Source organism: Toxotes jaculatrix, chromosome 12 (assembly GCF_017976425.1).
Source record: "Toxotes jaculatrix isolate fToxJac2 chromosome 12, fToxJac2.pri, whole genome shotgun sequence".
Taxonomy (NCBI): Eukaryota; Metazoa; Chordata; class Actinopteri; family Toxotidae; genus Toxotes; species Toxotes jaculatrix.
In genome coordinates, this window is record NC_054405.1 from 12,551,908 (window position 1) to 12,565,609 (window position 13,702).

General features: G+C 41.5%; 1 protein-coding gene across 1 annotated transcript in view; it reads right to left on the reverse strand.

Moving 5' to 3' along the window:
* The window catches only part of LOC121190403 (ephrin type-B receptor 4a-like), a 34,104-nt gene extending 30,938 nt beyond the window's left edge, over positions 1-3,166 (reverse strand). The window contains exon 1 of the mRNA XM_041051105.1: positions 2,174-3,166. Within this exon, the coding sequence (XP_040907039.1) occupies positions 2,174-2,252 (79 nt within the window). The 5' untranslated portion in view covers positions 2,253-3,166. The remainder of the gene's footprint in view (positions 1-2,173) is intronic.
* Between the last annotated feature and the right edge of the window lie 10,536 nt (positions 3,167-13,702).

A 13,702-nucleotide genomic window follows, 5' to 3' on the forward strand; every position in this document is an offset into this window, starting at 1 on the left:
TCTCTGGGATATGTTTGATCATTCTGCCAGCATAAACGTGAAGGACATCACATCCCACACACAGATCTGAAGTTAAGTATCTCCCATGTCCCAGAGAAAAAGACTGAAGAACTAAAACTCTAAGTTGAGTCAGATGTCAGGTGCCGTGCTGTGAAACCTGCAGCGTCAGCTGGAGAAGGAGCTACAGCTCCACTAATGGCCTGATCCCTGGCTCCCAGAAAACTCTGGCCAAATTTAAGTGTCTGGGAAAATCCCAGACTTCTCTCTTGAAATATAAAGTCAACAATGTTTTTCCCGCAAGAATTCAGACTCTCAGTAGCTGCGGTGGTTTAAAATCTTCTTTTGATGGGTGTGTATGTACAAGCGGCAAATCCAAGGTTGAAAACACCCTTAAGAAATCCGTGGGTGACGTCACATACGCTACATCCATATGTTTGTACAGTCTATAGTAGAAGCCACACCGAAAGTCCCCTCCTGAGAGAAGAAAGTGAAGCGGATACATGGCGTCCAGCCTCAAACCAGAGGAAGCTGAGACCAGATTTGTGTTCCTGCCACATAGGTAATGCATGTTCATGTTCCTGTTTACAACAACTATTGACTGGAATGAGCAAATTTGTGCAAAAGGTTCACTGTTACACCGCTCAATTGTTTTGAGGGCAAATCTGTTCATTTTTAGGTTACAAAACCCCTACCTCACACAACTGTACATACTGGAAATCAGCCAGAGAAATTGTTGTTGTTTTTGTTTTATGTCAGTGTACTGTATAGAGAGTATGTCAATTCTTCTTAATTCAGTGAAGCTAGTTAGGGAAAGTGACATCCAGAAAACGTGCTGATTGTGCCACAATGATGCAACATCGCCTTAAGCAGCTGTGTGTGAGCCCAGAAAGAATACCGACCAGAAAAAGCATGGTGGAGAATAAAGGGTAGCCTTCACAGGAACAAAACAGCATGCAGCCTACACAGCGGTAAGGTACTTTTAAAAACCCTGCGGTTCAACAGCTCTTAAAGAAACCCAGTTGTGATCCTTTGATCCTCAGTAAACACAGGCCTATTATTTCCAAAGACCATTTTCTATCAAAGGTTTTACAGAAACACTCTTAACAAACTTAAATCAGTTCTCCATTCACTCTGTAGAACTGAAACTTCCTTATTAATGTCACAAAAAGACAAGAGACTTGGCAGGAGATTAAAAATAAATAGACACCTAGTCTCCTGATTTGTCAGTGTGGCTCCCTGAAACTCAGCCCTCCACCCCTGCATTAGGCAAATTATCCAGACACTGGCCCTGTTGTTACGCTGATGATGCCGAACTATACACGCCTGTAAAAGCAGACAATTTGAAACCATCATTTTCTTTTAACATGACAGATAATTTCAGTCTTTCGCTCTTATTTATGCCTTCAGGGTTCACAAAGCTGATACGGGCAAATTTGCCCATTGATGTCAAATCTGCTGCCAGAAACGAACAGAAATTATGATCCAGATCACACATTTGATACAAAGCGCTAGTCTTTTTCTTTCACAAGTTAAATGTAAAAGCAAAATTGCCTCCTGTAGAGCTCTACATCACCCCACAGAAATCACTACAGCCTTGTATTAGCCTCCATGCACTGAATGTTTTAGTATTGATTTTAAGGTAAGCTGGTTAAGGGCCCACCAGGAAGCAGCCAAGGAACCTTTTGATGACTTGAAAGTGAAAACTAATAGTGACAGGGTCATAGAAATTGCCTTTGGGAGGCTAAAACCAATGGTTTTATTGTTTCTAATTTCTTCTTCTTATTTCTTTGAAAAATAAAACTAAGTATCCCACTGTCTGAAGAGGAAAGTGGAAAAAAAACATATTTTCTGAAAATTTCCACATTGACATTCATACTGGGATTAGTGCTATGCCTGTAACATTCAGTGCTTGTTATCAGTGAGGCTGCAGTCATATCTCTGCAATGATATTTCTGTGATTATTCCCCAGAGATCTAAGTTCTTGTCTCATGTTTGCATAGCATGCTTTTAAAAGGAACTGTGGTTTTACTGCACTCAGCTCTTGGTGATGGGATGGTTAAAGGATGTAACACTAATTGGACATCTCACTCAGCCATGTAACCACAGAAAACAAGTCTAGGCAGCGTTTCAATAAAGCAAACAAACAAATAAATAAATAAAAATCCAGACTCACCTTCCTCCGCAGAAGCCAGATAAACCCAGTTTAGGAAGATGCATCCCAGCAGGACGACGCTCCTGTATGTCAGCTGCATAGTGGTGTCGCTAAATGATAAAAAACGGACCGACTGCTTGGGTTTTGCCTTGAATTAAAAAGCAAGTGGCACCGGCGGCTCGGCTGTGCACTCACTGACCGCAGACCAGTCCGCATTTAAAGTGGACTTCGGTTCAGAGAGCCTCACACTGTGGTCAACACGCTGCGGTAGGAAAACACACTGAAGAGCTAAGTGCAGTGATCAGATGGCTGTGAACGCAAAAGCCCCAGTCTGATACGGCTCCTTTTACGCAGCGGGTTTTTTGTTACTGACAAGACTGGAAACTTCTCCGTATTGTCCAACTTTGTGTTGTGCTGAAAGTCTAGGCAGGGAAAAAAAATAATAATAATAAAATAGAAACAAGTCAGAAACAAAGCTCAGTGTCGCAGCTCCTCTCCCACCTCAGTCCTCTGTCAGAACAAGGGGTGCATGGCTGAAACTTGTTGTGTCCTCGGCTTTAATCAGCTCTTTGTGCTCCACACGACTTCTCCAAAATAACCACCCCCCCCTACTACAGATCGACGACCGAGCAGGTTGAATCCGCAGCCAGGGCACCTCACTGCACATCTGTTAGAGGCAGAGGTGATCCACATTATCAGTCGGTTCATACCTTCCTCCACATCTTCTCGTCATGTTCGGCAAACAATCCGCCAAAGTGCGTCTATGTGTTTTTTTCCCCAGATTTTCTTTTCTTTCTCCCCTTAAAGCCACCAGACTATTTTGGCTGGAAAAAAAAAATCCACGAAAGGTGGTTGGGATATTGCGCGACAGGTCTAGCCTGGCCTGGTTTTACGGGGAAAAATCAGACTGAAACTGGAGGAAAATGTCTCGGTCTCTGGATTCGGTGGACAGGCTGGACGCACAGCAGCTATTAAAAGTTGTGTTGTAAAGTGGCTCGTACAGATGTGTACTGCGAGCTGGTCACCGCAGATTTCACCACCGCATCAAACCGAGAGTCGAAAGGCACCGGCAAGCTCCGCCCACCTCCCCGTTTCCATAACAGCAGAGTCCACAGCACGCGATAAAACATAGGGTTTCCGGATAGTGCTTTCAAAATAATTCCTACATTGCCACATGTTTGGAAAGTAGTCAGCGCCCTAATTTACACCAGATGCCTTTAATTTGGTTTTATTTGTTTGGGTTTTTTTTTTCAGAGTGACCTTTTTAATTTTTCATTTAAGGTCCTGGTCTTTTAGGTGTACTCATATGTTGGCTACTGAACTGGTCTACCAAGCAGCACAGGCCCAAAGGGGACCAGAGGCCCCCAAGGGGTTAAGGGCCTCTGGTCTTCAGTCAACAAATATCCCAGAAAAAGTCATAAAATGAGGTACAAAACAACCTCAAAAAGATGCAAAACAGCCACAAAGAGACATAAAATGACTACAAAGAGACATAATACTAAAAGAAACACAAAACAGCCACAAAGAAAAAAAAAATAGTCACAATGAGATGAGAAATCACCAAAGAGACATGGGACATCCAAAGATGTGTAAAATGTCTGCAAAGAGGCACAAAATGACCACAAATATGGAACTCAGCTACTGTTTGGAATAATTCCCATCAACTTGAGAGTATCATTTTCAGCCCATGTGCTTGTTCATGAAGATTAGAGGACTTGAGTGAGCAGTATTCAGTAGGGCTTTCCACACAAGCTCTAAAAGGACAAATCTGCGCTCCTGAAAGTTTTCAAGCATGCTCTTATTCATAAACCTGGAGGAAAGGTTACTTGTAGCAAGGCTTCGTTGTTCTTCTCTCTGTTTCAAATGCACAGACTGTTTCACATGAAGCACTCTACGGGTGAAAGCACAATGAGCAAACAAGGTGCTTTTATTTTGACAGGAAACTCGCACAACGTCCGGTGATGGCTACACTTTTTCTGACTGTCTTGACCCCCAAATAACAAGCCAGTCCTATCTACAAGTGCTGGCATGCTGCTCCAGTAAACTGCCCTGAAGATGCATCCTGCAGGCCCAGTTCAGTGTGCCAGTCTTGGTCCAGTGGGAAAGCAGAATCTGTATCCATTCCTTATGCTGACCAAACACACAGGCACACTTTTTTTTTTTTTTTTTTTTGCTAAGATATGTCTGACATACTCAGGGCCACAGAGCAGCACAACTGAGGAATAAAGGCCTTTGACAACAGATCTGAAAACTTCTGACACAAAAACAGTGTGTGGTCTCCATTTGGGGAAGCTGGAATCTGCAGTGATGCAACCCTGCTGCTATATTGCCTATGGCAGAAATCTGTTTTTCTGGCTGTATGCTGAAAAAAACAGAGATTTTGCATCATTAGCATTTCTAGAGTTTCAGAAGGCATTAGCTATCATGCAATTGTGTCACCTCACTGGCCATTTTGAAACTTGTACCTTTCAAGGGGTCTCTCTCTGAAATGTGCATATTTTTCTACAACTAGCCATTCTACATGCAGCATAATTTAATGAGAGCCATAACATTACCAATTCATTACATCAGTATTGCAGCACAGCCTATTTTTGTATTTAATTAATGGGTGTTTTCCTCAGGGGGAACTGAATGGAATCACTTTTTGAAGATCTGGGAAAGACAGCAGCATAAATAAGAGAAAATGCAAATTTTAAGTCTAAATGACAAAATGTAAATAAGAGATTAGCAATTCAAGCTCACTAACAAGGCCAGACCAATGTTTAATTTTGGCGAGACGAGACCGCTGTTTCTTGTACTTTGAGTGCAACTTCTGTTGTTATGCTTTTCCCCCCCTAATGTCTAGTGTCAGAATAATTGGGTGAAACTCTGAGTTACATTCAATTTATCCATCCTATTGATATCATCACAGGCCAACGCATGCACATGGTGCTGTGCTGTATCTTCCAGAATTTGACACAGCCCAGTAATAAACAAATCCCAGAATAAGGAATGTGGATATGTACTAGACTATGGTGTGAGCTGTATGGCACAAGAAAAGAGTTTCGTTCAGCACTGACACTTGCTTGTCTTAGTATTTACTGTGGAAAAATGTCTTGAGACTTAGACAAGTAATATCAAACCATAGAAACTGCACAGTTAGGATTTGTCCTTGATCTTTTCTTCTTTTTTAGAAAAAATCTACACGTCTTTGTTTTTTTCCTGCTGCACTTTTGAGCTTAATTGCACTGAAAATGTTGGATGGACACTAATTTTAATAACTAAAGTCAATGAGAAAGAAAAAAAAGCTCATCCCGACAATGCCTGTTGCACTCTTCTGTAACAACTGTCTTTTTTTCCAGTCTGTTCTTTTGTTCATATGTTAGTGTGTCAGATATGTGGATAGAAACTCGAAACGGCATGCATAAGGACGATGTTCAGGGGTTTTCAACTCACCAGAGCTGTCACATTTGCTGTATGCAGTGCACGAATTTCTTCTTCATAAGCTTTAATCAGGCTCTCACTTCCAGCACTGGCAAGCTGCAGTGGGAGCTTCAACAGGAAATAATTGTGAAACAAACGAGACTGAGAAATGGCCTTGGGAGGTTCCATTTTTCTTCGTCCGAGTCTATAATTTGTTGAACCTCTTGAGTGTAAGACAGAAGAGCTTTGGGATCAGAGTGACCTACCAACAGGAGAAAACAAGGCCATTTGTCAGTTGTTTGTTCACACAATGCTTATTTTTGCAAAGGCTGTCTTAGCAGACAACTGAAAGTCATCCCAGTTTTACTAATCATAGCAAACTGTTTGCACTAAGGTACAACTTTGAAGATTTCTTTAGCTGGTTTGGACGGGCCTTTCCAGCTAGAGGAAGAAGACGCAGAAGGAGGACGAGGTGCAGAGAGATTTGCTTTAGAGCAAACACTTGGACAAACTTCCTGGAACCAAGTGATTGTAACCGTATTACACCATATTAGTATGATGACATTAGCTTTTAGCTCAAAGTACTACTGTATGTAAGCACAGCCTCAGCGAGCATGACTGTAGTCTTGTTTCCCCACACACACACATTTCGTAAGCAGTGTGGCGTTGAGTCTTTTGCTGAAGGGAATGATGAGCTGGAGAGTGAACCACCAATTCCCCTGCAATCAATGGCCCTACTCCCCTCCACCTGATCATTAGCCATCCCATTAGAGTTTGCCCATCTATTCTTTACACATTGCATTAAAATGTGGCTCTTTAAATGTAGTGACACAATGGGAAGTTAACTGAATTTTTTTACCTTAATATGAGGTATCGACCCACAACAGCACCAAGAAACCATAATGGCATAAAGTATGCAATGGGCTAAACAGCTAAAAAGATGACTCATAGAATCACCAGATAGGCATTTTCATTTCTGCTTCTGCTCTGTCACTTTTACACAGAGACAGAACAGAAGCACTGCCTCCAATGTCCTCCAAAGTCTGAATGTTGGCGTTATCTCTTATTTTTCAGCAGCATCCATCTGGTTAGTGCAGTTTACTCTTCCTTAAAAGTGTGTACTTTGTGTTATTTTGTGTATCGGCTAATTCCCGTCGGCACATGGGTGTATTAACCAAAGCGTTTAAACACTGGCATATTCCTGCACGTAGTCACCCTAATTTTGGGATCATATGTTTTCACTGCTGCTGCAAAATGAAAGTGTGCATCTGGCCTAGGTGACATTATAAGCCTTCATGGGTTAAGCTCTACCCTCGCAGCTTATAAAATGACACCAGAAGGCTGAATTTTTAAATCACTGTCATGCTCTTGGTTGGTGAAACAGTGCAAAACCAAAATCTTTGTCATTTCCAATTAATTTCAAGGTTGTTAAATATTACCCGCTGAAGGTAACATTCCTTTGAAGCCAGCATGCCATGTTTTAATAAGTGGAATGGGCATAGAGTTGACATTTTTCCACCAAAGTAAATGTGTTAAAACACTTCTCACAGTCCATTTCATTTCACTCTCACATTATTTTAGTATACAGATATCTTCTGTGGTAAGGTTGGCTGCAGTGTGGGTTTTTCTTTTAAATAATTTCAAATGAGAGTCAGAAAAAGGCAGAAAAACCCATTAATTTAATTTAGTCCAACATCGGTCCGAGAGCTATGGTACAAAACTACAAGAGTCTGCGCTATCTTGACCTATAAACTTAAAGAAGTCAGCCCTTTTCAAACCAGCAGAAAGCAGTTTCTTAATGGCAAAACCCTGCACCACACCCTGCTGTGCACCAATCTGAAGATGAATCATCTAATCGTCATGCAGTCAGTGTGATATGTGGATGAAAAAGAGCTGTGAAGTGGCCAAAGGGACATCATCTGGATTTACTAACAAAGCACAAGATATAAACAAAAGAGTTCAGCCCAAGTTGTCCTACACAAACAGTTTGATGGGTGCCAGCTGAGACCTCATGGGGGAAGGAATGAAAGCAGGGGACGAAGAATCAGCAAGTAGAAGACGCAGCAGGCTGAAATGAATAATAAAATATGAACACGGAAAGGATCTGTGTTTGATCCTCCGCTCCAGGCTGTAGCTGTCATGTTGTAATAAAGGTAACAAATGATGCTGACGACCTCCTGTGTGGAGCAAGTGTTTGGTAGACTGAGTGAAACGTCTTGTTAAAGTCTATGGCCGACAGTATCTGTTGCTGTTTTTGAAACACCCAGATAGAAACACTCCTGCTGTGTAATCATCCTGGATCCGTAGGATTACCCTAACCAAAGAAATAAATCTGTGGAGGAGAAAACAGGCACACCCTTCTGATAGCTCATACAAAAGAAAGGCATAGAGAAAATTTGGTAAATGCAGTGAATTAAAATTTACTTGCAACTATTATCTGAAAAAGCTCCCTGTGTACCACCACTCATATGTACATATTTTCACAAGGCCTTAGCACTTCATGTGATAATCTTGAAGTCTGGGGCGTGCACCTCAAGTCGGAACTAAGAGTAAACGTTCAGCGATGACTGATGCTTGAAACACCTCAGCTGGTGTGCCTTCAGGTCCGCTGATAATATTGGCTTTGAGCTGTGTGATAGGTTGTGTTGTAGTAAAATGCTCCACTGGTTTCCCATGCGGAAGTATATGAGCAATTCTGAGGTTTCTTTGAATGCTTTGAGATAATAATAAAGTCTTCTCTCCAACACTTACACGACACACACATCAGCTGTCCTTTCATCCAAATCCCACCCTGTCACTGCAGCTCTGGACCCCAGCAGCAGCAGCAGCTACACACAAAGAGGCATTGCTCCATTACCCAGCCTATTGTGAAACAAGCTGCGAACAATTGCTGGAGATACAGCACTAGGTCCAACTCATAACGAGTAATGACTATCATCTTGATCCCTCCTTGAGTTGTGAGATTGAACTGTTTGACAATTATCCTGCTAATTTCACTCTGCTAGCTTCCTCGTTTCCCTGTGTTTGGAGAGAAATTTGGTTGTAATCAGTGGCTTGATTTAATTATTCCATTTGGAAGCTTTCATTTCTTGTTCCTCCTTAGTTTAAAATGACTGGCGGTGAAACAGGATGCTTGCAATAGATTGCGTGTACATCTGCGATATACAGGGTTTCAAGATTTTCAGCACACAAATCACTTTAATGATTAAAGAGAGAGTTTATTCAGTGAGACGGTTACTTAATCAGGAGGGAATTTCAAGTCCTAATTTCGAAGAAACCACATTTATTTGGCAAATTTTTCAATAATCCATCTGTCAGGCGTCTGTCTTGCTCTAGGATCCAACTGTGCGTTCTTCCACCAGCTTGTGGGCAGAGGCATTACGTGCCCCTGTGTATGGTACAGACCCTTGTTAATGGCTGACAGGAGAATAACAGAAACATGTGGATGGGAGTAACCTGCTGGCTGCGAGGCCTTACTAGTTTAAATCCTGTTTATGACCTTTGATGGATGTTCTCCCTTCTCTCCGTCTGATCCTTTATATCACTTTCAGCCAGCATAATACAGCTGAGACCAGGCTGTGGTCACCCAGGTGATTGATTTTAGGAGTGAAATACCTCCAGCCTCAACACGACCCTGAACAAGATAATCGGTTAAGAATGAGTAGATTAATATTTTACCAGTCATTTAAAAAAAACAAAAAAACAAACACAACCTTAAAATACATGTTTCCTATTTTTCCCCTAAAGTAGGTTTAAAGTGGGAAAATAATCTCATTCCACACTGTCTGAGCCTGTTCACGCTCTCCTTGTTGAAGCTATGTGATGTGTACAAAACCCCAAGACTCCATGTTTTTTTAATGTCTGCACCATTCAAACAGATAGAAATGTTGTAGATGTTTTGCGCCTCATTTTAAACACACAATCGGCTAAAATTCAGTTTTGACATATTTGGTATTTTCTGGGCTTTACATTAGAATTGAGAATAAAGTTCTGTAGGTTTGAACAAAGTTTGGCTGCAAAGCATGAGGTTGTTTGATGAGTGGCCCATCTGAGGGTCATGTATAATTCTATAACTGCATAAAATGGAAGTAAATTAAGGAAAAGAAAGACTTTGTGTGCATTTCTGTGTTCCTTAATCAGTCAGACATCACAATACTGTTTGCTCATGCACAATAATGATATGAGAAAACCATAACTAAACAGCACTGGAGAATATGACAAGATTAGATGTGGGTGTCTGGGCATTAAAAGACAAGTTAGATCTTATGTTTCTCATAGTTGAGTTAACCTTCTGTTTACGTAAAAATGACAGACTGTGCCTTTACAAACTGTACAGAGGATAAAAATATGCTAGAAGTCGGAGGCAAGCGCAGGGATATGAGATCATGTCAGCCATGCATACACTCCCAATGTCCTCATGTTCATACACATACACACACACACACACATACACTATAACATAACATAACATAACATAACATGAAATCAAATGAAAGGGTCCTCGTTGTGTGATTTTCCAAAGAGAAAATGGTTTCCCTGATGAGAGGAGGGGGAGAGATGGGGGAGTGGACCAGCAACTAAAAGCCAGAGCAAGTATGTGCAAATGCAGCTGAGAAGAGCTTGTGTAAGCAGCTCAGGACTGAAGAGAATGAGTGCCCTCCTCTGGTCGCACTGCTCCCTTGCAGTTTGTCACCTGTGGAACTGTGAGACATGAAATCATCAACACAGACCAAACAACAAAAAAAAGGCTCTCCAGTCCATTTTCAGAAAGCATTTTTAAATTAATTTTATTATTTTATAGCTAATTTACAACAAGCGCTTCACTGAACTGGAACATTTTATTTTGCTTGATATTGTCATTGTTAAATATATTTTTCTGCATCAGTTGACTTTGTTGTAAGTTTGTAATCAGTCTTTTCTGTAAAAATTCATATATTTTATAAGGAATATCACACTATGATACGGATGGCTGAGAGAGATATTAAGAAATACATTGAACCCTCAAATAAAGAAATTGAAAACATATTATTCCATTCATGGATGTGTTGTCATGTGTGGTTGTTTCTGTGATTCTCTCAATGTGTAAATGTGTGTGTGTGTGTGTGTGTGTGTGTGTGTGTGTGTGTGTGTGTGTGTGTGTGTGTGTGTGTGTGTGTGTGTGTGTGTGTGTGTTGCCCACCCGGAGTGTGCAGATGTTGTGTCTGTATTTGAGCAGTTAAACTGGGTTGTGGCTCTGATGGATTCTGTACTTGCATCGATTCAGCAGTGTGCACGGCTAAATCTAAAGCCACACGGCACTCCAACATCTCTATTATATTTACAGCATTTCTGGCCAAGACCCAAAAGCTCTCTCAGTGTGGACAAAAAAAAAAATATACAAAAATATACAGACTTGAGATGGAACCAGTGACAGTCCTAAATAAATAATAAATCATAAACAAAAACAGAAATTGATACTTGTCATTCACAGGCTTCAGCTGTTCCACCATGAGCTGAGAGAAGCAAGTGAGCAAAAATAAAACAAACAATAAATATGAATGGTTACTTCCATCAACACTTCCACCTTCACTCTTATAATTCAGGACAAATTATAAGTAAATACAAACACATGCTCATAAAACCTTGGAGTCCTTTTGTTTTCGCTCACCATCTTTTTTTCCTGCTGATACCTGTAGCATATAATGCCGTCAGTGCAAACTTTATAAATACTCTTTTTTCTTCTTAAATCTTAGACACATGTAAAACCATCTTCATTGCATAACATCATAGCAGTATTGCACTACATCTTCATGTGCGTGTCTCACTCTCTCGCTCTGGCGCACACACATACGCACACCACCCATTTATGTATTATACATTATAACCACCAGTGGATGGATGTTATAAAGGATAGATATTCTCATATGGTATCATTTATATATTGTATACATAACACACATACGCTTTCTTGTCACCCGCACACACAAGCGGCAAACACACAAATGAGCACGCACACAGTCACACATACACACACAGCTGCATTGTACATGTGTCTCAATTCGTTCCCAACGTGTACAAGAACATGTCACATACGTCAGTTCAAAGCTCTAGTGTGAGGTCTGCTTTACATCGACTTGAACGGTTCAGTTATTTCTTTTTGCTGCGTTTCACAACAATAAAATGGGAACGTGAGTAAATTCAACAACCAAACAGCAATATTACCCAAAGAAATCAATGGAATATTGTTTGTAGATGTTGATTTTTACAGACTTAGTCCCGTTAGAAATTGTCATAAAAAAGATATATATATATATTTATATTTATATTTATATATATAGGCCATTTATTTGTTAAACATGACTTAGCTTTAATTTGTGTGGACACAAGAGGGAGAAAGAAGCAGAGAAAAAGTGGAAGAGAGGGAATAATAGAAGACCTATTCCTCCCACACAGAGGAGTTTCCACACACGAATGTGCACAAATGCGCACACACAGAGACGCACGCGCACATACACACACGCGCGCACACACACAAGCTCACACAGACACACACACACGCCATGGCTTTTACTGCGGCCACTGGAAACAGTGTGTACGTCTGCAGGCTGAGGGATTCTTTTGGAAGAGTGATCGGTGAGTTGGCTGTGGTGCGATGAAGCTAACAGCTCTGCTGTTTGTGCCTAGAGAGATAACATTCATCCTGGATTCTGACTAGCAGGTCAGAACAGCCAGTCCCCCTGTAGAGGAGTGTGCTAGGTTACAGCTGAGGTTACAACTCTACGTGTGTGTGAGTGTGTGTGTGTGTGTGTGTACATTGGTGGATATGTGAGGGTGTTTGTGTTGGTGCGTGAGTGTGTGTGCATAAGAGAGCAGAGGCTAAACTGGATTTCAGGACTGGCCTCCCATGACCATGTCTCATGACCTTGACTCTCTTCTCTTCTTCCCTCATGAGACATGCTAAAAAAAACTCCTCCACAATAAGGAGGTGGTGAAGGAGAACACACCCTACTCGCTTGCCTTTCTTTTTATTATATATATTTTCTCTTTTTTTTTTAAGTCAGATTTTTCCATTGTTTTTGTCCCGTCTCCATTGTCTTTGAGGATGCATGCACAAATTCAGCATAATGAGTTTTTATCATTATAATTATTTGAACTGCCTTTAAATAATGACTCGCAATATTCAACATGGGTGATTGAGCAAATGTCAGTCTTGGTCACTGGCGTGTAACTCTGAGTTCACACCCAGAACCAAGAAGAGATTCACAAAAAAAGGGACTCCTTGCCAAGAAAGGACTCCTGGTCAAGAGGAACTCAGCAGGATCTGGGCCCCCTGTTCTCAGTCTTCCCCCTTTCCTGTCCTGAAACAAGGCAGAGCTGACAGGAGGAGGAGGAGAGGAAAGCCAGGAGGTGATATAAAAAGAGGGGCCAGTGTCCTTTTGGGCACTTCCATCTCAGACATAGGCGTGTGGAGGTGTTCAGTGGGGGCTTGAGATTTCCGAGGGATGGGGAGGGTGAGGTGGTCTTAATACTACCTCGGGGTCCGTCCCTGCTGGGTCACCCTCTATCCTCTCTTTCAAGCCCAGCTCAAATCTAATGTCTTATGTGTCCAGGTAAAATCCAGACTGTCTAGATCCAGATGACATGGACTGTAGTTCACACCTGGCGTCAAAATGCATCAGTAATCACTTATGATTGGATTTCGCTTCACATTTAATTTGATCTGCAACTGTATCTAAACAGAAAAAACCCCCACACACATTAAGTTGTTTGACATTGCTAAATCAACTGTATCCACAAGATGCATTTTAATGCTAAGTGTGAACAGGGCTTTGATACTCAGTCCTGCCTCATTAAAGTGGAATACTGATTAAGTCTTTTCTCTCAGTCTCTTTCAGACTAATTACACATCACTGTGTTCACATCTGTCTCAGAGTCTCTTTTTTGGTATCAATCTTTGCCTCGCTGTGTCACTTCCTGTGTTTGTCTCTGTTTCTGTGTTTGTCTTAGTATGCATTTGTCTCTCTGTGTCATTCTCAGTGATTGCCTAAGCACTGACTTTGCTGGAGGACAGACAGGCAGGCGAGGCTGGCTTGGCTGTGAGGGTGAAGGGTGGTGTTGTTTTGTGGTGGTGGTGGTGGCGAGGGAGGGGTGGTCGGGGCGGGTGCAGCA